Below are 26,329 nucleotides of genomic sequence, written 5' to 3' on the forward strand. Positions count from 1 at the left end.
CCGGATGCCAAGGGTCATGGCTCAGCTCAAGAAGATACAATGGGAGGCGGCTGCTAAGTGCCTCTTGGCACACTCTGGAAACCGTCTGCTCGAGTTCCAGAAGCTTAGTTCAGGTTATGCCCAGAGAAGATAAAACGTGGCACATGCTCCACATCACCATCTTGTTTCCTCCATTCTAGGTCCAGTTATTATAATAACTTTGCTTCAAAAACCCAGAAAAAAGCACGAGATGGTAGTACAGGTAGTCCTTGCTTAACAACCATTCGTTTAGGGACGGTTCAAACTTATGACGGTGCTGAAGAAAACCGACTTATGACCAGTTCTCACACTTATGACCATCGCAGCGTCCCCACTTTCACATGATCACAATTTGGGTGCTTGGCAACTGGTTCGCATTTATAACCATCACAGCGCCCCGTGGTCACGCGATCACCATTTTTGGCCTTCCCGGCCAGCTTTTAGCAAGCAAAAACAATGGGGAACCATGTCATTCACTTAACGACCACATGGTTTGCTTAATGCCCACAGTGATTCGCTTAACGACCACCACAAAAAAGGTCATAAGATCGGGTCAGATTTGCTTGATTACCGCTTCACTTAGCAAGTGAAATTCCAGTCTCAATTGTGGTCGTTAAGCAAGGACTACCTGTAGAAAGAGATCTCAAGTTATGGCCCTTGTGTGCCACCTCGCGTGCCCCTGGATTTGGAGCCCATGTAGGGCAACCTTGATTCAAGGCCAGAGGGGCAAAAAGCACCACCCAAGAAAGAGCTCCTGTGAGCCCCCTGCCCCCCTGCAGCAGCCTGTCAACGGCCAACCTCTTCTGCCTGTTTCTTTTCTGTTTTGGGGACTGGGAGGACTGAAGGGGTGAATTGAGCACTTTCACCCTGAAACAGAAAACCAGCACCAGATTAGGCTCTTCTGAAACAGACCACCCCCCTTCAAATTATGCTCTTCTGGGTGAGCACCTAAAGCCTTGCAGAGCCTCGGGGCACCGGAAGAGCCTCATCTGCCCTTTACCTCCCCAAAACTCCCAAACGGCTTGAAAGGTTTGAGCCCACCCACCCCAGCAAAGTCCTGATGTTGCCAGCTCTGCGTCTTGCAACTCCTGAGGAGCAATATATATATATATATATATATATATTTAAGAAAAGGGATCAGCCTTTGACTGTAAGAAAGCGATGCATGTGGAAATGGGATCACAGGTCTCTGGGCCACTTGGCTGTGTACCACCTGCATTTTTTTCTTTAATCCATTCAATCACGTCCGGTTCTCGGAGACTGCCTGGACAAGTCCCTGCAGTTTTCTTGGCAAGGTTTTTCCAGACGTGGTTTGCCATTGCCTCTTTCTTAGGGCTGAGACAGTGACTGGCTTTGTGCCTAAGGAGGGACTCAAACTCACAGCCTCCCAGTTTCTAGCCCGGCCCTAACAGGGATCAAAATTCTCTGCCTAGGAATCCCAAGGATTCTGTGCCTTCATTCAGCTCCAGGTCATATCAGCTTTCCCCACCTGCTGCCTTCCAGATGCATTGGACTACAGCCCCCATCGTCCCCAGAAGCATGGCCAAGCAGCAGAAGCAAATGGCTGGGGCCCCAGAGTCATCTGTGGCCCTCCAGAGATCTTCAACGGGTCCCCAAATCCCACTCTAAAAATTGCTACCTTTTTATTTTTAAATGGGGGAAAGAAAGAACTATGAAATCCCTGGGGAGGAACCTCCTCAAAAAGACTTAATTATTGTAATTGAATTGAAATTTAACTGCAATGAAATCAAATGTATTTTCTGTCCAGGTCTCGCCTGCTACTCTTCCTAACACCCCCCACCCCCAGTGGGTCCCTGGAAGGTTAATTGTGTCCAATGCTCCAGGAAAAAAAAAAAACCCAGCATCCTCCTCCATGAGGTCTAGAAACCTTGCTTCAGGTCCACTGGAAAACTCACCGCTCCCGCTCCGCCTGCTCCCTCCGCTCCTGCTCCTCCCGCTCGCGCTGCTCCCGCGCTTGCCGCCGTTTCTCAGCCAGCAGTCGTGCGGCCTCCTCTCGGTCCGTGGTGCCAGCCATTGGTTTGCCCGGCGTTGGGGGAGGAGCTGCGGGCATCGGGCTCGCAGCCCCAGAGGGGGCGGCGGCATCTGCAGAAAGCCAAGCACAGGGTTAGGCCACGCCCCAAGAAACCGAACCCGCCCATCTGCCTGCCAACATCACATTCATGACAGAGGGGCAGATGTAGCTTGGCTCGATTGTAGAGACGGCTTTCGGGTGGTCAAGGGAGCCCAGAGACTGCTTGCTGGGTGGCTCTGGAAAGTCACCACGGCTGCATCCAGATGATGCTCTTAAACTGAGGCTAAGTTAGCCTGTTGCTAAACCAGCCAAGAGGGGGTGTTTACATAACATGCAAAGCCCAAAACAGCAGAGCCAAGGTCAGCAGTGTCCAAGCGAGGCAGGTTGCGCAAAGGCCCCCGAGCGTCCCCTGAGCTGGCTGTATGGATGCAGTCAATCTCTCAGCCCACCTTGCAGGGTGGATACTGTAATGACGGCCCTACGAGGCAGCCCAGCTTAGGACACAGACACCACAAGAACTACTGGCACTCTTTAGCTGCCAGACATAACAGCAGAATCTTGAAATCCTGCCACTTTCCCCGTCCATGCAAAATCAGGGGGCTGTTATCCTGAGTCTCTCCCTTACGCTTCCTTTCCTCCCTGGGCTGAGATTTCACTCGCTGTCTCCTTCGCATTCCTCTGCTCTCTCTGCCGCCTCCTCCATGTAAAGCTGAGCCTTCAGCAACCGGAGGAAAGGCAGAAGACAACAACTGTTAAAAAAAACAACCAAGCTGTGCTTTTTTCCTTTCTTTTTATGCTCTTGAATCATTCCTGTTTTAGGATTTGCAGTATCCTAGTTTAGCCTCTGACTATAAATCTAAAAAATTCAAATGTTAAGAATTCTTTTGATTTCCTGCTCTTCGCCTGGCTATACTTGACTGCGCTGGACGATACTTTGCTTGCTGTTTGGTCTCTGGCTGCAGTCCGGTGTTAACGCGTGCCAGTTATGCTCCCCCTCTTCCAACACAGAGGGCCCACCTGCTGCTGTTTCGCTGCTCCCTGTTGTCTTCAAGCTCTCCTCGGGGGCCGGGGAAGCTGTCCCACGTTCCTTCTGCTCATTCTTGCATTCACGGGCCCTTGGCTGGCCCTCGGGCTCCCTGCGAGCTCGCCCCTTGGGCGAGGACTGGGCATTGCGAGCCAGGCCCAGCCGATGTGAAGAGCTGGGACCCGGGCTTGGCGAGGCTGGGCGCTGTCTGGCAACAGCTGGTGAGGCTGGCCTGGGCTTGTTGCCTGGGCTGCCAAAGAGAAGCACAGAGGAGATGGCATTAGAGACAAGGTGGGGGCCACAGCCTTGCTAGCCTAGCAGTCCAGTTCTGGAGACCTTTCTTCATGCCCAGTATCTAGCATCATCCCACCAGGAACAATGTGCTGGAAAAAATCTGAAGTCTTGTGGACACTTGCAATAGTCCACTTCAGCCCTGCCCCACCAGACATGTTGAATTCCACACTCAGGCAGTGCAAGGCCTCCAGCTTGATTCCCAAAAGGTGCTGCGGAGCATGGAGACATGCTGTGTGCATTTAAAACCTGTCTGCAATCCTAGGAAAAGACGCAGCTGCTTTAAAGGGCTGCAGACCAATGCTGCTTTCACACCCCTGGATTATGAATTATTTCCAAAACCTCAGAATCATTGGAATTATTTCCTGCAAGGTAACTGTACTTCCTAAGACTTCTGCAACGAAATGGAATTATCACCCTAATAGGGCTGGTTATGAAGTTAGAAAAAAAAGGGCAATACTGCAAATAGAAATATTCCCGGGAAGTGGGGTCGGGAATGCCAAGAAAGATAGGACAGCAGCTTCAACCATGTAGTTATGGCCAGCGTCTTGAATTCTGAGACACACCTCCCCACAGCCAGCCATGATTGCAAAGCTGGTTTCCCAAAGTCCACCTGGCCAGTGCTAAACTGATTGGGCACCAAGCATCTCGTCAAGATCCCCGGGACCTCTTACCTGCCTTCGGGTACACGCAGCTGACGCGCCTGGCCAGAAGGCGTAGAGTGGCGTTTGCGGAGGGCTAAGGCACTCTTCTCCTGGGCATTTTCCCGATCCTTGTCTTTCTTCTCTTTCTTTTTCTGATGGTGGGAATAGGAGAAGAAAGAAGCATGAAGCTCCACTTTGAAGGTGGAGAAGCAGTTCTCCAGAGCACGGGCCAAATCAGCTCCGCAGTACCATCATCTTCAAAGCAGGGGATGGTTGAAGATAGTGTTTCTCAACCTTGGCAACTTTAAGATGTCTGGACTTTAACTCCCAGAATTGCCTGTGTACTGGCTGGGGAATTCTGGGAGTTGAAGTCCACTCATCTTAAAGTTGCTAAGGTTGAGAAACACTGGTTGAAGAGTCTGTAGGTTGAGTCATGGCAGCTGGATTTCTTCCTTTTTGGTAGAAACGTTTCACTGCTTGTCCAAGCAGCTTCTTCAGTCTGGGCAAAGGTTGGTAAAGGGACCCCATATATGTCTTCCAGGGTGGCTGCATTGTCCCTACACCTGAATGGCTGTTGATTGTGCCATGGAGGTGTGGATTGCCTTTGGGATGCCTTACTCCTAAATCCCTCGCTCATCCCCAAGTGGATCATTAAGAGTGGCCTTCCTGGTGGTCTTAATCTTCCTGGGGACTGACGAAAGAGCAGCATGAAAAATGGGGACAAGTTGTGTCTGAGGCCTCCGCCTCTATTGAGGGAAGGACATCCCAAAGGCAATCCACACCTCCATGGCACAATCAACAGACATTCAGGTGTAGGGACAATGCAGCCACCCTGGAAGACATATATGGCATCCCTTTACCAACCTTTGCCCAGACTGAAGAAGCTGCTTGGACAAGCAGTGAAACGTTTCAACCAAAAAGGAAGAAATGCAGCTGCCATGACTCAACCTACAGCCAATTCCACCTGGATGACTGAGAATCTTCATCAACACTGGTTGAAGAGCAAACACTTGGGACAAGTTTGTTAGAAAAGGCAAAGCTTTTCAGACCTCCTTGGCATTATTACTGCACCAAACACTGCTCTGTGCCTGGGAATGCCCCAAGGAATTCCACCTCAGTTTCACGCCTTGATAATTCCTCCTCCTAACCTCTGGAGAACCAAAACTACAACTGCAGAATTCTGAGCTGGAACAGGTGAAGGCAAGGCATTCTGGGAGTTGCAGTCCCAACACACCTGTAGGCCCCTCCTTTCATCTGCAGCTGGGAAATAGTTGGATGAATAGTTGGGGAGAGCTTTGGCCCTCGACTGGTGAAATTCCCAAAGGCGTTTTTTGTGAAGAGGAGGCTCCCGATGTTATTCAGAAAGGCCCTCCTTTATTTTCTCACCTTCCCACCTTTCTTCTGTCAGGCAACTAAGGGAAGATGCATGGGAAAGGCTGTAGCTGAGGTGCCCAAAAGTGGCCTGGCGTGCAGAAAATCTCAGACACCAGGATTTCCAGAGAGGGCTGAGTTGGAAAAACTTCAACTTGAACACTTGTTAAATTGAATCCATAGAAATAGTATTGATCTATCCAGATGTTCCAAGTTAGATGCCCAGAACACTCCCTGCTGGATGCCAACGCATCCCAATCCTGCTTAGTCTTATTAAGATGACCATTCCTTGTGCTCCCTAAAGGTGGCAAATGTTTGATATAACAGGTTTATAGAGCCATGAAGATGATGGAAATGAAGCCTGGTGGCTCATACAAATTTGGATTTGGGTGTCCGTCCCATGTTTTCCCCAAATCCCAAATGGGATTTGCATGTTTCTTCTTGAATGTTCTCAACTGGGTTGCAGTTCAGCCCAGCTTCAAAACTTGGGTCAACCTTTGTGTGTCTCTGTCTATCCAGTCGCCTAGCAACTGAAGGCTGTTTGGTTTTCATCCATCCCTCCAGGCAACAGCAGAAGCATGTTTGAACATGTAAAGCTGGGATGCAGCGTCTGGATGATTGGTGTCTCTTTCCCACCCACATTCTGCAGTTTTGGAGCTCAGACATCCCATTCTGCGTAAGAGGGCAGGACTCAGGTTTAATTTAGGAAGAAGACTACTGTTGGGCTGAGAGCCCCAGGAATGAAGAAAACCCTAGAAAGCAGCCAACGAGAAGACAATTTTCATTTTCCATCGGATGAAACACCTCCTTCAATTTCCCCAAATTGCTGGCCCCCCAAGGTATTGGACTACAGTTCTCCTCATCCCAACAGGTAGGTTGAAAATGAGAGGACATGTAGTTCCACACATCTGGAATGGAGACAGCAGGTTGGAGAAAGCTGAGCTACTGCATTGCTCAAGACCATCAGGAGCACCTTGCAATCCCATCTGCTATCTCTCTTGCTTCTAACAGGAGAGAGGAAACTTTGGGGGGAATATCGATGCAGACCTAAAGCAGTGTTTCTCAAACTCGGCAATGTTAAGGATTCTGGGAATTGAAGTCCACAAATTGCCGAGTTTGAGGAACACTGATCCAAAGGGTTGGGATGGTGAAAAATGTTTCATAGCAACTTACAGGAGAGGACTGAGGCTTATACCGAGGTGTTACATCCGGGCTGCTGGTTGCTGGCCGCCGTCGCTCTGCACAACGATGATGTAAACGTTGGTTTCTGCAGGGGCTTACAGGGCTGGCAGACGCTGAGCGGGGGCACACGGGTACTGCTGAGGGTCAATGAAAAGAGAGGGTCTGAATCTTTTCTAAACCCTAACAAGACAAGAGGTTCAATCTGGGAATAAAATCCAAGTCCTGACTCTACACAAAAGGTGGTCTGACATAGTGTAGTGCTCTCTACCTCTACTGGAACTGTAACACACAGCATTCCACCCAGCATATGAGCTAGGCATTCTGGGAATTGCAGTTCCAGTACCCTGGAAGCCAAGAAGGTTTACAGGTTGTCCTCACTTAACGCCCACAATTGGGACCAGAATTTCAGTTGCTAAGTGAAGTGATCATTAAGCAAATCTGACCTGATCATTAAGTGAATCACCACAGTCATTAAGCGAACCACATGGTTGTTGAGTGAATCACATGGTTCCCCATTTATTTTGCTTGCCAGAAGCTGGTTGGGAAGGTTGAAAATGGCAATCATGTGACCATGGGACACTGCAACAGTCATAAATGCGAAACAGTTGCCAAATGCCCAAATTGTGATCATGTCGGCAGAGACTCTGCCACGGTCATCAGTGTGAGTACTGGTCGTAAGTCAGTTTTTCCAGCACTGTTGTTAAATGAAGGTTGTTAAGTGAGGACTACTTGTATACAGTGATTATATCATTCTTGCAATATGCTATGTGGGGTTCTTCAAACCTTACCCTGATCAGCCTTTCCAACCTGTTGTCCTTGTATTAGACATCAACCCCTCTCATTCCCAGCCAGCTGTTGGCTGTGCCTGATGGGGATGAAGGGCATTGGAATTTATCACATTTGAAGGACAGGCAATGGATAAAGTCATAGCAGCAGACAGAAAAAAGTTAAACAACAGATTTCTCATATAATTAGGATTTCACTTCTCCCTTCCATTTGGGCAACTCTAGAACTTTTTCTGTTTTTCAAAACATTGCTATGCTCTTGAGTGGTATAACTGTACTAAGGTAGTCACAAATAAATAAAAGACATTTTGCTGGTCTCTGGACTGTTGTTTTCTTGCAACATTATCTTCTCTTTTTTAGGCCAATTCTCCTTCTTTCTTTCGGCAAGGACTAAATTGCGTAAGTAAGTAAAAATTACTAATTAATGAAAATATACAAATAGTACCCATTCTTTCATGCTAATGAATGTGTCCACAGAACAACCTTCACCAGGCTGTGCGGACAACCCATCTTCTCTTTTTGTCCAATATACTGACCTAACCCCAAGGCCTATGTTCACACAAGAAACTGAACCAGAAAAATAAACCAAGATGAAATCTAATCAAGGTTAGCAAATAGAATGAATGCAAGCACTTGGTTCATTACTAACTGGGTTAAGCTTTGTACCACCACAGCTATCAAGCTAACAATAATGAAAGAGTTCCTATTTATTGTTAAGAAGACTCTTCATAAAAATGAGGGCGAAGTTTTGGAGTGTGAAATTTGGGGAAGGTTGCCTAAGAGCGGGAAACAAAGGCTAGCCTCACACCTTTGTGTTAACCATGGTTTATTCAACCAGCCGAACATGACATGGTAAGCCATAAACCATGGTTCATAAACACAATAGCTGAGTTCACAGAATGCAAGCTAAAACCAATGAATCAACATCAGGATGCAATGGCAGTGTTTGCGTGATGCAATTGCACATGTGTCATTATGTTGGCATTGTGGTTTGTTGTAGATGCTGGTGGAACCATCCTCCCTTCCCCCGGGTAGCATTTTCACCCCCACCGGCCGCTCTGCTCACCCTGCTCCTTGCCATTGCCGGCCAGGGTCACAGCGCTCCTGCTGCGGGCCAAGAAGGAGAGCGTGGGGGTCATCAGCCGGTCGACGATGCTGCTCTCCCAGGGACTCAGTTGAAGACTTCTATCTGGGGAAGGAAAGACAGGAAGGAAATGCTTGGTTAGTCCAAGCTCTACTAGTCTCAGTTTGATCCTGGACCAACCTTCCAGTGCTACTTGGATTTCTGGTTGTCAGGGGTGTGCAAACAAGGCTAACTTTCAGAGTCCCATTTTCTGCAAAATATGTAGCTCAGGTGCCATGATGAGACTCCTGTTAGCGAAACCAGGTTTGGAAGGCAGGACTGGTGCAAAGAAGCCAGGGGTTAGGGTACTTGGGGGGGATAGGAAACTGTGTCCTGTGCTTCTGTAATAGTATGAGGGAAAGACCTTGGGAGACCAGGCGAAGAGATGCTGCCAGGGAACAGTCAGTTAAGAGGCAGCTGAGCCCACAGCTGCATAGTGGGCTGGGCAAGAGGCTCAGAAGGGACCCTCCCTAGTTTCTCAGGTTGTAAAGAAGTGGTGGGGGGGGAGAATTGTACTTTCAGACTTGCAAGGTTCTGTCAATGTAGCCTTGCAATAAAGTGTAATTAGCTCATCTGGTTGTGTTTCCTGTCTGGTCTACCTGGGAAGGCTGACAGCTTGGACCAGGGACAGGCAACACTGATTATTCATTTCTAACTGATGTACTTATGAAGACTAATATCTCCCCTTTTCTCCTGCAGCTGAAGACAACCTACCTAGAACTCTCTCTGGCACTTTTCCCCCATAACAGCAACCCTGCAGGGTAGGTTGTGCTGAAAGGGAGTGAGTGGCCCAGAGTCAAGGAAGGACTGGCCACAGCTGAGGGTGGGCCTGACCCCTATCCCACACTCGGTCAACTTTCCTGCAGGCTAAACTCAATTCTGTAATCCTTCTGCAAGAGAAGATTTCAGATCTCTGGCATGAGTTACATGACCTGGCTTGCAAACATCTGAGGTGGGTGTGAAAAAAGGAAAAGAGGTTATCAGAGAGAGAAAGGGGGTCCCCACTCATTTGGGTCCTAGACCCATCTGCTTACAGCTCCCAACAGATTATTCCACATGGAAAGCAGTCCGTGGTAGAGAAAGGGTTGCACATCCTGACTGGAGTTATTCAATCCGTGGAATCCTATTCTAAGGGGATGCCAGGACTTTCCCCTCTCCTTCCTTTTGCTCCCTGTTCATATTTCTAGAGCAGTATTTCTCAACCTCAGCAACTTTAAGATGTGTCGACTTCAACCCCCAGAATCCCCCAGCCAGCCATCCCCCATGCTGGCTGGGGGATTCTGGGAGTTGAAGTCCACACATCTTAAAGTTGCTGAGGTTGAGAAACACTGTCGTAGAGCAAAAGATCAGGCAATGAAGTCTTACAGATACATATTGCTTGAAAGATTTGGGTGGGGAGTGCCAGGTTCAGATCATACTTGATCCTGGAACTCATTGGCTGGTTCACACAATTTTAGTCCAGACTGTACTGGCTAATGGGTGGTTCAGTGAGTTATGGGAACCCAGCATTGGTCTCAGCATTTTGTGTGTGCAAGGCCATAGCAATATGGATGTTGGGGAGTCCAGCCATCATGTTTTGTTAACCTAGGTTTTGTACAGGGACATCTGTGGGGGGAAGGGTCAAAAAAGTCAAGATGGTGGCCGCAACCAAAGCCACCATCTTGACTTAATTGACCTCTCCTCCCCATGGACATCTTGGTTGTGTTGTCGCTTGACCCCAGCCAAAGAATTGAAAAAGCATTGTCTGGGACTCATAATCTGAAAACAGTTGCTTGTTTCCTGTCACATTAAGCGGCCTATTCAGCTTCGCTAAACTAGCAAAGATTAGCTGTTTCACCTCTTTACACATTTAACATGTAGCAAATTTCTCATTCTCTAATATTCCTTTAGCTGTCCAAACAAGCTACTTTAAAGCCAGCATGCTCCGGGAGATTAAAAGACCTTTGTAATGGTTATGGAGCAACCTACGTGTTGACATTCTGGATACAGTAGATAATTCTGCAAACAGTGTTGACATCCACTGACATTTCAAACCACCTTTGCCCGAAAAACCTTTCGCTTTGTAGATTCTCCCAGAGGAAGTTAGTTGCAATAGAGACAGACTTGAACAATGGGAGGTTGAAATAGTCAATCTCATGTGGCTAATCATGGCCAGGAATACCCCACACCCTAACAGTGGGAAACCTTTCTTTTCAAGAGGCACCCGCATTTTTCTGAACAAACTTATTTCCAGTGGCTCTGGAGAAAAGAATCAAGTGGGATTTTAATGCACCTTACATTTTATGTTACTGTTCTAAGCAGCCTGAATGCTTCTATAAGAGAAAGGTGGGGTATATTTGATTTTGTTTTAATATACTTTCTTTTATATACCTATATATTTATTTTAATACATTTTATTTTTAAACAGTGGGGTATGTTTAATCTATTTCAATAGGTTTGAACAAATGTGTCACACTGGCTGGCATTTTAACGTTTTGTATTATTTGTATGGTTGTTTTATTGTCTGGCTTGTTGGCATTGTTTATGTTTTGATTGGAAGCCACCCAGAGTCACAAATTTGAGATGGGCAGCTATATAAATTGAATGAATGAATGAATAATAATAATAATAATAATAATTTTATATTTACAGGCTTGCTTATCTTGGTCACTGCTCTAAGTACCTTCCAAGCCACTAATGCAGTGTTTCCCAACCTTGGCAACTTTAAGACGTGTGGACTTCAACTCCCAGAATTCCCCAGCCAGCATGGCTGGCTGGGGAATTCTGGGAGTTGAAGTCCACACGTCTTAAAGTTGCCAAGGTTGAGAAACACTGCGCTAATCCTTACCATTGGCATTGTGGGATTAAACATTCATGTTTCTTCACCTAAAAAGGCCATTAAAAAACAAAAGGTTTCTTAAGTTAAAATTTTCCTCTTGGCGTCCATACATCCCCACAAGCACACTGCTGTCTGAATAATTTCGCCACAGGACCCCACCTAAATTCCACAGGCATAAACCATCACTTCCTTTGGCCTTTTCCGGAATCTTGTTCAGATGCCCAGGATATTTTAATCATCACTAAGCAACAAGGAAACAAAACAGCGCAGGGCAGAAATACTATCCTTAGCAGCAAAGAGAATTTGGGGCTGAAAGTAAATGGAGCCAGTCAAGCTCAGTGCTGTCTCATCTGCTTGCAAGGGCCAGTGGGGTGAAATTTCCCCTTAATGGAGAAAGAATTGCACCATAGGGTCAGGATGCTTCTCAAGTTGAACCTCTGGGAACTGTACTGCAACACATCTGGAGGACATCAGGTGGCGCCACCCTATTTTGTAGTGCCCGTGCAAGACATAACCAGGGATCCAAATAAACCTGGCTTATTAAAATTCCACCCCGATTTGGATTTTATATTTTGGGGAAGTTCCATCTTACAGGTAGTCCTCACTTAACAACCATTTGTTTAGTGACGGTTCAGACTTATACGGTGCTGAAAAAACTGACTTATGACTGGTCCTCACGCTTATGATTGTCACAGTGTCCCAGCGGTCACGTGATCATGATTTGGGCGTTTGGCAACTGGTTTGCATTTATGACCGTTGCTGCGTCCTGTGGTCATGTGATCATTTTTGACTTTCCCAGCCAGCTTCCTGCAAGCAAAATCAATGGGGAACTGCGTGATTCGCTTAACAACCACTTGGTTCACTTAATGCCTGTGGTGATTCACTTAACGACTGCTGCAAAAGAGGTCATAAAACTGGGTTGGATTTGCTTAATAACTGCTTCACGTAGCAACCAAAATTCCAGTCCCAATTCTGGTTGTTAAGTGAGGGCTACCTGTACTATTTCACGGGCCTGTTGTCACCTGTACTATTTCATGGGCCTGTTGTCTCCTTGGCTTTAGTGTTTTGGCTGAGACCCGTGGCAAACAGCTGCTCTGGAAACACCCAGCTAGGAGGAGGAGGGTCACTGCAAAGGTCACATTGTGGTTAAGGAACTGAGCTGGGAATCAGTAAAGGCCGATGCACATTTCTGCCAGCTACACCCCAACGTGACCCAATGGACAATGGGAGGGAGAAATAATATCTGCTTGTTGAAAAGCATTGCTGGGATCTCTGATGCAAAGCATTTTGAGCATCCCAAACGCTCACCCTCAGTGCAAAAGCGATTTCCTTCCCTGCCCCCCCCGCAAAACAGCTGAAGATGCTTGATAGCAGAACTGCTATACAGCCAAAGGGTTTGTAACCTGACGAGGCTGCTGTCGCCAAAACTAGTAAGAATGCCAATCATTTTAGCTTTTATCAGTCTGAACCTTATCAAGCTTTGCTCTTCCTCCCACCCCTGGCTAAATGCAGATTATATGGAGTTAACAACATGCTTCACACGTGTACTGTAGTTACAGGCAGTCCTCAACTTACAACCATTCATTTAGTGACCGTTCAAAGTTATGACGGTGCTGGAAAAAGTGACTTACAGCCAGTCCTCGCACTTACAACCATCACAGCATCCCCCAGTCATGTGTTCGCCATTTGCATGCTTCACAGCCAGCTTCCAACAAGCAGAGTCAATGGAGAAGCCAGCAGTAAAATAATAAGGCATGGTCACACAATGCCCCATTTAATGACTGCATCGCTTAGTGACCAAAGTTCCAGTCCCCATTGTGGTCATAAGTCAAGGACTACCTGTAATTCATCATATAGGCTAAGGTTGGAAGCCACACTAAGTTAGTCTGCTACTCTTGGGAGAATGTTGCCCCCCGTCTATCAAATCAACCAGCTTCTGAAGTTCAGGGGGTGCCATCCTGTTCTGCCAACCAACCAGCAAAATGCTTTGAACTGCTTTTCATCTCTAACGGTTAGATAAAATCAATCCTCCAAGCTCAACTCCTGGGGACACGAACATGTCCATGTTGTACTCTTGGCCACAATACAGAAATGATTTGCCACTGCCTTCTTCCAGGATGTTTTTTAATACTTTGTACTCTAGCCTAAAGCCCTGGGCTCTCCTGGTGGTCTCCCCTCCGAGTCTGTCCCTGCTTCACTTTTCAAGTTCTGCCAATGTCAGCTTGTGCTATCACCTACTTTGAGCCACAGTTGTATAGAAGGTGGGTAAAGGAGAGAGGGTCCTTCCTGTTTGATCTTGGAGGGAAGTCAGATAATAAAATACTCTCTGACATTTATTTTCTTTTTGATCTGTTGCTGAATTTCAATGCTGCTGCTATATTTTGTTCTTTTTAAGTGCTGCATTATTCATCTGTTTTTTGCATGTTGAGCTTTGCATTCAATTCTTTTGTTCACTAAAAACACTCTGAGGAGCTGGTGCAGAAAAAAAGCAGGCCACAAATATATTGCAACAGACTAATATCAACCAACATACAAGGCTGGGCAGCGAAATCTGGGACCGACAATTGAGAGATGAAAAGATAAAATACAACAAATACACTCCCTTCATTGGAAAGAGCTGAACCACTCAAATGGCTGGGAAATTAAACAGAAATGGTCAGTGCAGTGCCTAGACTGGGAAAATCTGCCTGCAAATCTTGCCATTGTCTTTGGTAACTTTGCACCAAGCTCCCAGCATTATCTGATGATAAAATGGGGCAGGCGGCATGTATGTTGAGTCCTTGGTGGGATGACAAATGTAATATAATTGCCAACAGTGAGGAACTAACAGTGTGGCAACAGAGTCCAGCATTAATAGTACAGAGTCAGGAATCTAGAGTTAATCCTGGTGGCACACAACAACTCTGCAGCGTAATCCAGTGTTCCTACTGCAAGTAAAAGGTTAGCATTTCTTCCTTGTCTAGTATCTCCTGTAAAACTTTCTGGAGAGGAGATGCCTTTAAATGGCTTCCTGAGACCAAAGCCAGAACTCTGTTTGCGCACAGAAGCTTTGTGCTTTATTACTCTGCATGCAGCCTTCCACAGAGTTCTGAGCAGCAGAGTGGCCCCGTCTGGTCTCTGGGCATGGTCTGGCAGGGTTCATGCATTTTATTTGGTCAACAGCTGTTTAACTGTGGCTTGCTAAATAAGCTACAATATCTGGGTTCTGCCGTGACTCAACAGGTAGTGTGAACTAGTTGCTCTGGTTGAGAAACCACAATGTATGGCTTAATGTGATGCATAAGCCCAGCCTATCATGCTTTCTTCAACAAACTATGGCCAAAGGAATCATGACAGCAAATCACGACATGGGAACCAGATCACAAAGTCTTTCAGGCCTTCTACTGCTCCTGGATCAAACAGCAATGCTGATCAATGAAAAGGTGTTTCGAATGAATAAGACAAAAATTCCCAATTCATCTTGAAGGAACAGCATTTCCTTTCAGACAATTACTTATTAGCACTGCGGATGAGAAGTGTTATTCTTGGCATTCCCTGCTCTGAGGAAAAAAAGGTGGGGGGGGATTGCTTCTTCTAAAGTGTCTACTCTCATATAGTCACATATTAGCTAAAAATAAAAAGGAAGTAAGAGGAAAAAAAGCCACACCTTTGGGGGCATGCAATTCCATACATTAATGTGCTGCGACTCCTATTGGTTACTGAACTAACGTTTAAATCACAAACTCCACATCAAGCGATATACAAGGTAAACAAACAGGGAAGGAAAACAGAAACTTTGTGTTATGAAAAGCTGCATATACATCGATTGTTTGGCCATCCAGAGGAGCAAGGATGCTCTGCCCCCAAATCCCTTAAAATTCTACTGAGCCCCATCTTCCGGCTGCTAAAATTTCATCCTGTACTGTGGTGTTTCCCAACCTTGGCGACTTTAAGATGCATGGACTTCAACTCCCAGAATTCCCCTGCCAGCAATACTGGGAGTTGAAGTCCACGAATCTCAATTGGGAAACAGCTGTACGGCATAGGCTCATGTTTCTCTGGGCAGCCATAAGAGCTAGGATCTTGAATCTTTTCAAAAGATCCTCCCAAGGTTGAATTTTTGCTGAATCCCGTGTCCTGCACTTATATCTTTGTCTAAAACATAAAGCAGGAGCCCCAAATCTTTATTTATATTTTAAAAGTTTCGTATCTGTTTACACCTGTCACCTAGTCCAGCGCCTATGGATAGGAAGGGCTTAACATTGGGATCCCCCTCTACCCATCCCTTGCCGTGGCACAGCTGCTTGTCCCCAGGGGTCTCTTACTTCTACTGGGTGAGTTCCAGAGGGTGGCAGAAGATTTGGAGAGGCGTTTGTTGATTATAGAGTCCACATGTTTGGGGAGATTTACAGCAGAGAGAGAACACCTGCTTGCACCTACAGAGGGAAAAGACACAGAGGTGTTAAGGGCAGCGGGGGAGGGAGTGATTTGCATGCGAGCATGCAGCAGCAGGGATCATGCAGTGGAGGGAGACGCAAAGGAGACCCCAGGAAAACTATCAGGGTGCCTGGCTTCCAGCTGCCTGCAGGAACGTTAAAAACCACAAGCACCTTTTTATGGGCTGATTGGCAGCCTCAGCACCTCCCCATAGGTGCTCTGCTCCGGCACACACTCCCACTGATGTCATAGGAAAGCAAATATGCACATGTGGTGGTGCGCCGGCTTTTTGCAGGGCTGTGTATCTCCCTGAGGCCCACTGGCAGAAAGTCTGATTTGGAGATTTTCTTTCTGCAGCCAAACAGCAGCAGGAGGTGAAGACATTATTTATAGTTCCTTCTTGTTACAAGCTGACTTTGCCTCAGGTCCCGTCCAGTTGAGAGAGACTGAGTCCCACCGGAAGCAGGCAACAGATTACAGCCTTCAAGGGAGATGTTAAATATCAGGTTCCTGGGTGCACTTGCAACATGTTTACACTATCCAGGCCCAAAGATGAGCAAGACATAGACTCAACCACCCAGCAATCACGTCCCTCTTCAGACACAGAAGCTGTACCACAAACAGCCTGGGTTGACAGCAAAGCAGCTTTTTCAGACCAAGATTAGGGTGGGGTAAGTTTCAACAGGACAAAACTGAAAGCATTTTGAGTGTTCAGTCATAGGACACAATCAGAATTTGAACCAAAGTGTGGCTGCACTGGTTTTTATCCCAGGGCCACAAAAAATAAGTGGGGTGGTAGTCTATCCTAAGTGCTATCTGCCAACCAACGTTTTGAAAAATTGACCAAGCAGGTGATTTTTTAAAAAGCGCTCTTAAATTAAAAAATGGTTGTGCTTCCCTAACACGCCTAACTAGATGATTACACACTTAACTAGGTCAGTCATTTACACAATATAGTAAGCCTACTTAGTTTTAAACTTGTTAGGGCTTTTTCGTGCCTTCAAGTGTTCTGTAAATCCAGCTTGTTCGATTAGTTTCTGGTTCAAAATATTATACCAGCCCACAAAATGAGATAACTCTGTCACCTGGTTAAGTGTGTTCTGTGAACACAGCCAAAGAATGCATGATTTTAAAAATGCTTTTCCTTTTTTCATATGGCCATTTAAACATTAAACAATGGATTGTACAATTTTTCTGCAGGTTGGGCCATCCGTAGCATTCTGCATGGGTCTCCTTCTGTGATCTAGAATGGAAGGCAAGGGCTGGTGTGGAATTCTTGTTGCCAAAAACCACGTGGGACAACCTGGCCCGTTTTGTCCAAAGCCAAAGCAAAATTCTTGAACCCAAAACAATTTGGTCAAAAGTCAAAATCCCTGAAACAGCCAGAACAAGTTTAGCCTGTTTCAAAGCTTGGAAAATGTGCATGCTCCCAACCATTACTTTAAGACTGCTTTTCATGGCATCAAACCACACCCACTAATCAGGGTTTCTCAACCAGGGTTCCGTGGCCCCCCAGGGTTCCATGAGAGGTCACTCGGGGTTCCCTGGGAGATCACGATTTATTTCAAAAATTATTTCAAATTTGGGCAATTTCACATGAAAGAGGGAAGTTTCATTCTTTATTTTCAGTTTAAGGATACTGTGAATGCATCTATACAGGCCTACGCATGAAATGAATATAATAATTTTGTAACTTCTGGCCTCTATTTGAGCCTGAATGTGCAGGGGTTCCCTGAGGCCTGAAAAATATTTCAAGGGTTCCTCCAGGGTCAAAAGGTTGAGAAAGGCTGCACTAAAGTGACTGGGGACAGAATCAGAGATGTAAAAGAAAGGCAGATAGAGTGTTTTCTGTCTTTTCTGTCATCTTTTTCAGCCTACTGGTATTCTAACAACTGGGTGCTTTGACAGTTCAAGAAAAAACGGGGCATGTGTCACACTCTGGCCTCCCATCCTGGACACCGCAGTCAGTCACCAATGCACAGGCCATCTCCAAGCTCATTGCCTTGGCAACCAAGGCACATCAGGGCAATGGAAGACAGGATCAATGTGCAGTTGATGAGGCCAAATTAATCTTTAAAATTCATTTTAAGGTTCCAGGAAGGGAAAGGAAGCACCACAGGTTCCCAACTGGCTCCATCTTCTGAAATAAAAGTGATTATTTCTTTTTTTCTTTTCCCCCTGAAGCTGCTGACTGACCAAAATTAAGACGGGAGACTTTGCTCATGCCATGAACATTTAGATATTAATTAGTGGGAAGTAGCAAGGACTTCATCTTAACAACAGCAAGGAAGACCTTCGCCCTTCTCCTTCCAGGATTTTTAAACCTTTCTCCATTGACAATAGTCTATAGCTGTGGGATTTCCTAGTGGTCTCCCATCCAAATACTGACCCTGCTCAGCTTCAGAGGCAAAACAAGGTTGAGCAGATGTTGGCATCAGCTGAGCCAACAGTGAGGTTGCTGGAGGCTTATTTTATGTCTCTTTGCCTCTGCATAATTGTTATCATAACAGTGTATTGTAGAAGTTAGTCAAACTGCACAAACTCAGGTTTGTGCAAAGGCAGGTTCAAATCTCCACTTTCCCCTAAAGCTCCCAGAGAGACTTTGAAACTACTTTGGGATATGTCCATACAACACGTTTACCCAGGTCTGGTAAGACCAAGGGCTGATGCTGGCCATGAATTGCGTGCGTTGTAATATCAGCACATCTGGAAACATCCAGCTGGGGACGGCTGACCCAGATGTACTTCATGAACCTGGGTGCGCTAAGAAGTGGCAGTCCACAAATGAGACAGAATCTAGCCAAGTTTTTAATATCCACCATGAACTGTAAAAAGAACAGCAGATTTGCGTGAGGAGAGACTTATCCAGGTAGCTACCAAATTCACAAGCAAAAGACAGAATTAGCTTAAATTCAGTCCTTTTATACAGGTCCCGTATGCCTGCACTCCTATTTACTGACCATTTAGAGGAAGAGCTGCCAATGCTGATGAAAGATTTGTAAGAATATAGAGTCGCAGGCTTTGTCTCTGCGCAAACAGACTAATTGCAGATAATTATTTTGAAAGTCACACATCCTATTTCTACTTTGCAATAAATCAGATCCAACCCAGCTGATAGTTTTTAACAAATTCAGTGATGCCAAACTATAAAGAGTTAAGGAGAGCAATTTCATCCAATGACCTGAACTTAAAAATAGTTAATTCCCTGAGAATTCAGCCAAGCGAAAATGTTCAACATTAGAAGAGCACTACAGGCAGTCCTCGTTTAGTGACTGTCTCATTTAGTAACCGTTCACAGTTACAATGGTGATGAAAAAGTAACTTTGAGATCAATCTTCACATTTATGACCTTTACAGGTCTGTAAAGCAAAGGAAAGCTGAAGGAAGATTGTAAACACAGTTGAGGTTTCACTTAGCAACCACTTCACTTAATGACTGAGTTGCCCATCCCAATTGTGGTCGCTAAACGAGGACGACCTGTACTGGATGAGATCAAAAACCCATTGAGTTCACCATTCACTTCACAACAAGATATATGGCTTCCAACTGTCCATACTTTGGCCAACAGACCTTCCTCATTGGGATTTTGAAAGTCTATTTGAAGTGCTTTGAACATCTGAAATGTTTATTTTGATTGTTATTATTATCAGCAGCAATTCCAGTCAGTTCAGACATTTAGGATTAAAGCAAGAGCACCACAGGATTGTAAATAATAACAATAGCCTGGTTGCCTACGGAGAGTTATTAATCGCTACAGGCGACCAGGAAGTTGCTATTGAATCAGTTATGCCTGTTGTTCTGTTACTTGTCTGTTTGAAGTTCTACCTCTAAGCTTGTGACCTTAGAAAACACTCCACCATTTTCTAAGTCAACGCTATGCTGTCTTGGGGAATTCTGGGAGTTGAAGTCCACACATCTTAAAGTTGCTGAGACTGAGAAACACAGCCTTAAGGCAGCCCCCAGGATCACCCACCAGGATTTCCTGCCCCAACCTAAACAGGAAATCCTGGCCCCATTCATACACACACAGCCCTGCCCACTTGGTATCATCATCCCTGCAGCGTTCATACATGCCAACAATCTGAAGTGGGCACCTCCCACGCTCATTCCCCACTTTCCCACCCTCCAGGGCATTCCTGCCCAAAGTCTCTTGGGGGTGGGGAGATCCCAGGGTGAGTAACACGTTCCGCTCAGCGGTGCAGGCGTGGTCAAGCCCTCTCTGTGGCTCAGCCGGCCAGGCTCCACTCCTTTCTGCTTGGGTCCCAACGTGCCTGCACTGGGGAAACTGGCAACCGATGCGGAAAGAGATGCGTGAGGCTCTGAGTAGCCCCAGGCAAGGAAGGGAAGAAGCAGTGCGGGAACCTGAAGCTACAAGGTGGTTGAGGGTCCACTGAGAACGGACAGTGTGCCCAATGAAGCTACAAAGAAAAGCCCTGTTGTCCTGCATACAGAGGAGGAAGGAAGGAAGGAAGGAAGGAAGGAAGGAAGGAAGGAAGGAAGGAAGGAAGGAAGGAAGGAAGGAAGGAAGGAAGGAAGGAAGGAAGGAAGGAAACTGCCTTATAATTTCCAACTATAAATTAGGATACAGAGGCCCCTCCTCATCCAGGTACATGCGCGTGCAAAACTGCCCAGCCGTGCAAAAGCATCACCCCCCCCCCAGCCCATTGCGCTTTCTGCTCTCAGCTGCCCCCCCAGGAACATATTGGCTGCGTCCCCAAGGGCTGAGCAGGGCCTCCACTCACCCTCCTTGTGAACCGGGGAGCCCTGGTGCAACGCCCCAGCCCACGACCATCGCTGCTGCCGGATTTCAGCCCACGTTTTCTTTGCGGAGCGCTGGATGGCAGCTTCGTAGAGCTCCTGATTGCAGAGGGGAAAAAGGGGAGGGTTAGTTCTCTTTTTTCACCTGCTGCCCCATCATGGGGCGGTGTCAGGAAAGACAGCGGATGCACTTGCAGAAACAGTGAAGCCGACCTGTTTGGTCAGAGAAAAGATGATAAAGACTTTTTTAAAAGGTCTGGAGCCCTTATACAGATTTTCTGCTGAAAGAAGAAAACATGAACAGAAGACTATGGGATCTGAGAAATAAAAATGAGGGAAAGAGGTTGGGGGAAAGCTCAAGATTACAATTACTTGATAGAAAGAAGGGCAGAAGGCACAATTGCATGGTGACTTTTTTTCCCAATTTCTTTTTTTTAATCTCTTACAGGTAGTCCTCGCTTAACAACCATTCATTTAGTGAGGGTTTGAACTGACGACAGGGCTGAAAAAAATGACTTACAACCAGTGCTCACACTTACAATGGCTGCAGCAACCCCGTGGTCACATGATCACAATTTGGGCGCTTGGCAACCGGTTCACATTTGTGACCGTCACAGCATCCTGTGGTCATGTGACTGCCATTTTCAACCTCCCTTCACAGTGATTCGCTTAATGACTGCCGCAAAAAGGGTCATAAAATCGGGTTGGATTCGCTTAATGACCACTTTGCTTAGCAACCAAAATTCCAGTTCCAATTGTGGCTGTTAAGCAAGAACTACCTGTACTTTCTTTGTTCCTGTTTGTTTTGTATATTTTACTACATTAAAAATTTCTAAATGGAAGAGGGAAAGACATCGTGGATACAAAGAGATGCCTTTGCATCTGTTTCCTTTCAGGGCAAAGTAGCCTCTGCACAAGCAAATGCTGGTGACCCACAGCGTGCCTTGCAGATGGCAGCTCGGCTCCTCTTTGACTCCCCCATAAGCATCCCAAACCGACCTTGTTCCTCTCCAGCTTTTGACGCTGGCGCTCTTCCAGGGCAGCTCGTCGCTTCTCCGCCCGCACCCGCTGCTCTTCCAGCCGCCTCCGTCTCTCTTCCAGCTGCTTCTCCCGCAACACGCGGGCCTTCTCTTCTTTCTCCAACCACACCGCCCGTTTGGCGGCTGCTCAAGGGTGTTCAGGGAGAGAGAAAGGCAGAGCGGGGTCTAGAGACGCAAGACACAGGCTGCCCCCTGGCCTAGATGCTCACAGGCCCACTCCTGGGGCACGAGAGGTCAGCGTGAAATGTGGGGGCTTTCCTCTTTTCCAAGAATCTTTTGAGGACCATCTGGATGAAGACCACCCCTGCAAGCACTCTAAGAGGCATCTCAAGCAGCATTACAGATAGTCCGCAACTTACAACCATTCATTTAACAACGGTCCAAGTTACGATGGCCTCGGACTGGCCAGTAAAGCACCTCCAAGCGTCGCAAAATGTTGCACCACTTCCCGTGGTCACATGATAGCATTTTGAGTACTTGGCAACTGGGCTGCATTTATGACCGGTTGCAGTGTCCTGCGGTCATATGATCGCATCTTGAGACTTTTTTGCCATTTTTTGGCAAAAAAGTGCATTGGGGAAGCTGGGTTCATTTAACACCTGCAGTGATTTGCTTAATGACCCATGATTCGCTTAACAGCAGCTGTAAAAATGGTTGTAAAATCAGGTCTGGTCATGTGGTGACTCAACTTACGACCGCAACGACTTACGATGGAAATTCTGGTCCCAGTTGTGATCGTAAGTCAAGGACTACCAGTAGTTTACAGCAGTGTTTCTTAAACTTTTTTCTCTCGGGACCCCTTCCCACTTTTAAAAATTATGGAGGACCCCAAAAGAGCTTTTGTTTGTAAGGGTTAAATTGACTGATATTTACCGTATTAAAATTTAAAATTGATGCATGTGCTGCTGCTTCTCATGATAGTTTGATGGGATTTCAATATTTTCTTATTTTAAGAAATTTTCTTGATTTGGACCTCTGAGAGGGTCTTGGGGGACCCCCAGGGGTCCTAGGACCACACTTAGAGGAACACTGGTTTACAGGAACCCCAGATTCAAGAATAAAGACAACAGCCCTCCCTTCACTTTAGCCCTGCAATACCAGATGGAGGGAGGAAAGAGGGAGGGAGGAAGGAGAGAGGAAAGAGGGAGGGGGAGGGAGGGAGGAAAGAAAGAGGGAGGGAGGGAGGAAAGAGGAGGGAGGAGGGAGGGCAGCCTTGTGTTTTTCTCCCACTCATAATTTTCTCAAAGGATGAGTTCAAACAGGATGAAAAACCAGCTTTGGTGCAGAATGTTGTGAGAACCCGTCTAATTATAGTTTAGATAATAACGCTTGGCTGAGCGAGCCAAGCATTAACATGGCCCATGAGCCGTAGCCAGTGGTTCTAAGGGTGTCTTCCAACAATAATAGATCCAAGTCAGGCTTGGTGTATACAAGGCTATCAGCTTTGGTCAAGATGTTCTTGCTTTAACTCAAAACAGACAAGACTCAGCAGGTATGATTTCTGCGGACCCTGAAAGTTTCCAAAGTTTTTGATATGGTTCCCGGGGGGGCGTGGGGTTGAATTTATTTGGGCTTTCCTCAGAATTTTATATTTTGGATTGATCTGATTTATTCAACTCCTAAATCATGGGTGATTATTAATGGCGTATTTCCTTCTTGGACCAGTTTATGTCGAGGTGCATACGAAGTGTGTCCTTTTTTTCCTCTCTGTTTAATTTAGCTCCAGAGCCCCTTGCCTGAATAATTAGAAATTCAGAATATATCCCACAGAGTGGGAAGGGGAAGAGTATGAGATTTTTATTATATACTGATCATACTTTATGTTCTATAGCTAGATCAGAAATCAGTCCTCCCACATTTATTTATTAATACATGAACTTGGAATCCTGCCTGGATATTGTACAGATTGGATTATTCCATCTTATTGGTTAAAAGGAATTTACAAGGTTTTGAACAAATTTCTTCAGCAAGGAAATCCTGCAAGCTTGTTGCTTGGTAAAGGGCAATTACCTGTTGTCAAAGATGGGTTTATTTTTCCACCCTTTCAGGTTTATTGCCAAGCATTCTTCCTAGCTTCAGTAACTGTTTAACTTGAGAGGTATTATCTGGCCCCTCTGCCATCTTGGGTGCTTTGGGGGGCTGTTATTTATGCAGGGATCCATTTCAAGACCTGCACTTAGTGCTGCAAAACACACACACACACACACACACAGAGCGTAAACCAGGCCTCTCATATTAGCCAGTTCTGAGGAAGTCAATTTTTTAATTTTTGCAGCATTAAAAATGAATCTGATTTACCCCAGAGTATATCCAACTTAAGCATTTATCATCTGGTTTCTCTGGACCAGCTGCTTCTGAAGTTCCCCAGCGGTTCAAGGTTTTAGAAGAACTATCTACGGCTTCTAAGCCAGTAACTCTTCTTTATAACACGTTGAAGAAGGCTGATGAAATTGGTATTATCTTTTACTTGACCTTATATGTTAAAGATATATATGGGGGGGGGGGTTGGCTCTATGATAGATTTGGAATCTATCACAATACCTTGAATTATGAATTGTTGGGGGAGGTAGGAATTAGCTAAAATAATTCTTATACAACTCTGGTAGGAAACAGCTATACTTGATTTGCAGCAATGGGTTGATGTTATGTTTTGTTTGTCAACAACATTGGAATTCATCTTTTTTTTCTAGGAAGAAGAACGGAAGAAAATAAGTGATTAAGTTCAAATTTTTGGACTCACAAGAAAAAGGGGTCCAAAAATCCCTTCTCTGACTTAATATATTCTGTCCAAATTTGGTCATTTGGAAATGCTTTCCTACTTCCATTCTCCTGTTAGGGGGGAATAATGAAAGGGCATTGTGTTTACAAACAATCACCTACACTAAGTGTCCCGGCCAAGAGTACAACAGAAAGAAAAGCATGTTAGCCTTGAGTTTTTGCCCCGTTGGGCTTAGTCTTGAAGAGAAAAAGGGCAGCATTTCCTGAATCTGGAGTCTTCCAAATGCATTGGGTGACAGCTCCCATCATCCCCATCCTTTGTGTGAGGGCTGGGCATGATAGGAACCTAGTTGTACCATCTGGAAAACACCAGGCTGAAGGAGAGGGTGAAATAACCAGACCATAAATCTGGACTCAAGTGTCTGACATGGCTCAATGAGATGACCCCAAAAGCCTGTGGTGCAGATGCCAGATGGCCTGCTTCTTACCCAGATGTTTGGCTCGCTCTTCACGACGCTCCCGGGCCAACCTGTGTCTGGCTTGGGCCTTCTGAGAATCTGGAAGAAGGAGAATGCAAAGGCATCAGAACAATAGACAGGAAATCCTCAGCTCAAGTCCACTCTGCATTGGTGCTGAAGGACCCTACACCATCCATTCTGGGGTAGGGGGTGGGAATGGATGAACCCATGGCAAAGTCTCATCCTTGCCTGGACTAGGTCATGTGGCTAGTCACTGATGTTTTGTGTTTCTGATTGATCTAAAGTCGTGTTTCTCAACCTCAGCAACTTTGGGAAGTGTTGACTTCAATTCCCAGAATCCCCTAGCCAGCTTGCTGGCTGGGGAATTCTTGGAGTTGAAGTCCACACTTCTTAAAGTTGCTGAGGTTGAGAAACGCTGATCTAAAGCAAAGTAGCAAAGTACAGATCACACTGGTGACTTTGTGGCACACCCATGCTGTTTTCTCAGCCACATTTCTCCAACTTCTTCTGTCCTGCAGCCTGGGATATCCTGGGGGGTCTCCCATCCATGTACTAACCTAGTCCAGCTTGGCTTTACTTTTCAAGCTCAACCAAAGTTGGCTAGATGCTGCTACCTGCTATGATTTGATAGGAACTCAAGTAGAAACATAACAAAATCCAAGCAACTGATTTATGCAGAGGGAAATAAACATAGACGGGGGAGGTAAAAGCAAGAAATACGTGGGGCGGGGGGAATCAGAAAGAGATGGGGGAAGAAACTTAAGAAGCTGAACCCTCCTCAAGTTGGAACTAAAGATACATCCATGATATGAAAACTCTAAAGGTGCCCATGGTGAATCTGGGTGATGCCAACACCACAAATCAAGCAGCAATTTGGGGCAGGGAGTGCTAGGCATCCTATAACACTATAGCTGGGTTCACATGGCAGAATAAATCCCAAAGCCCATTAGCAAAGCACTTAAGGTGTTGGGCTGTCTTTAGGGAAATCCAGGCTCAACCCCAGAAGAAGCACAGTCTCTTCCTCTCAGCCCAACCCACTTCACAGGGTTGTTGTTTGGGGAAAAAAGGAGGAGGGGGCAGTCTGTACATCACCCTAAACTCCTGAACAAAAGGCAGGATATAAATTATTGTTGCTGATGCTGTTATAATTATTATTATTAAAACTTGTATGCTGCCTATTATTATTATTTAAACTTGTATGCTGCCTATTATAATTATAACATCTATGCTGCCTACTATTTTTATTATTATTATTTAAACTTGTGCTGCCCAACTCTCAATGAATAATAAATAAATGGGTGTGTTTACTCCTCAGACAATAAACTATAGGATGTCTTAATGTGATTACCTGGTTCATACAACAGGCTAAGACCCACATGGACTTGGATTCCCACAACATGCTGAATACAAACAACCCAACTTCATTTTAGCATAAGCATTGTGTGGGTAAACCCGCTGTCAGTTCAGCAGCAAGCTGTGAGGAAGGCCTGACAAATTAGCCCCAAAGACTTAACCACCTGAGATTTTTTAAAAACATAATATGCTGCTAAGGGGCTAATAGCCTGTATTAACATGCTGGCCATGACTGTTGAGGGGGGGAGATTTCTCCTAAGCAGGAGACACTGAAAGA

At 45.9% G+C, this 26,329-nt stretch overlaps 1 protein-coding gene and 1 long non-coding RNA gene across 4 annotated transcripts in view; both read right to left on the reverse strand.

Annotated features, from left to right (window-relative positions):
• The window catches only part of LOC134503360 (uncharacterized), a 209,110-nt gene that overhangs the window by 14,722 nt on the left and 168,059 nt on the right, over positions 1 to 26,329 (reverse strand). The gene's annotated exons all lie outside the window — the stretch shown is intronic.
• Positions 1 to 26,329, reverse strand: part of MAP7D1 (MAP7 domain containing 1) — a 72,884-nt gene that overhangs the window by 10,147 nt on the left and 36,408 nt on the right. Inside the window, exons 3-11 of one of the 3 annotated variants that reach the window (XM_063312138.1) lie at positions 24,709 to 24,777; positions 21,462 to 21,625; positions 20,447 to 20,561; positions 15,593 to 15,703; positions 8,414 to 8,536; positions 6,554 to 6,696; positions 4,040 to 4,161; positions 3,068 to 3,324; positions 1,935 to 2,121 (exon numbers count right to left, since the gene is read on the reverse strand). In XM_063312138.1, the coding sequence (XP_063168208.1) occupies positions 1,935 to 2,121; positions 3,068 to 3,324; positions 4,040 to 4,161; positions 6,554 to 6,696; positions 8,414 to 8,536; positions 15,593 to 15,703; positions 20,447 to 20,561; positions 21,462 to 21,625; positions 24,709 to 24,777 (1,291 nt within the window). Of the gene's footprint in view, positions 1 to 1,934; positions 2,122 to 3,067; positions 3,325 to 4,039; positions 4,162 to 6,553; positions 6,700 to 8,413; positions 8,537 to 15,592; positions 15,704 to 20,446; positions 20,562 to 21,461; positions 21,626 to 24,708; positions 24,778 to 26,329 lie in introns of all 3 variants that reach the window. The other 2 variants (XM_063312137.1, XM_063312139.1) reach the window with 2 other exon arrangements.

The sequence above is a fragment of the Candoia aspera genome, chromosome 10 (genome assembly GCF_035149785.1).
Source record: "Candoia aspera isolate rCanAsp1 chromosome 10, rCanAsp1.hap2, whole genome shotgun sequence".
Classification (NCBI taxonomy): domain Eukaryota; kingdom Metazoa; phylum Chordata; class Lepidosauria; order Squamata; family Boidae; genus Candoia; species Candoia aspera.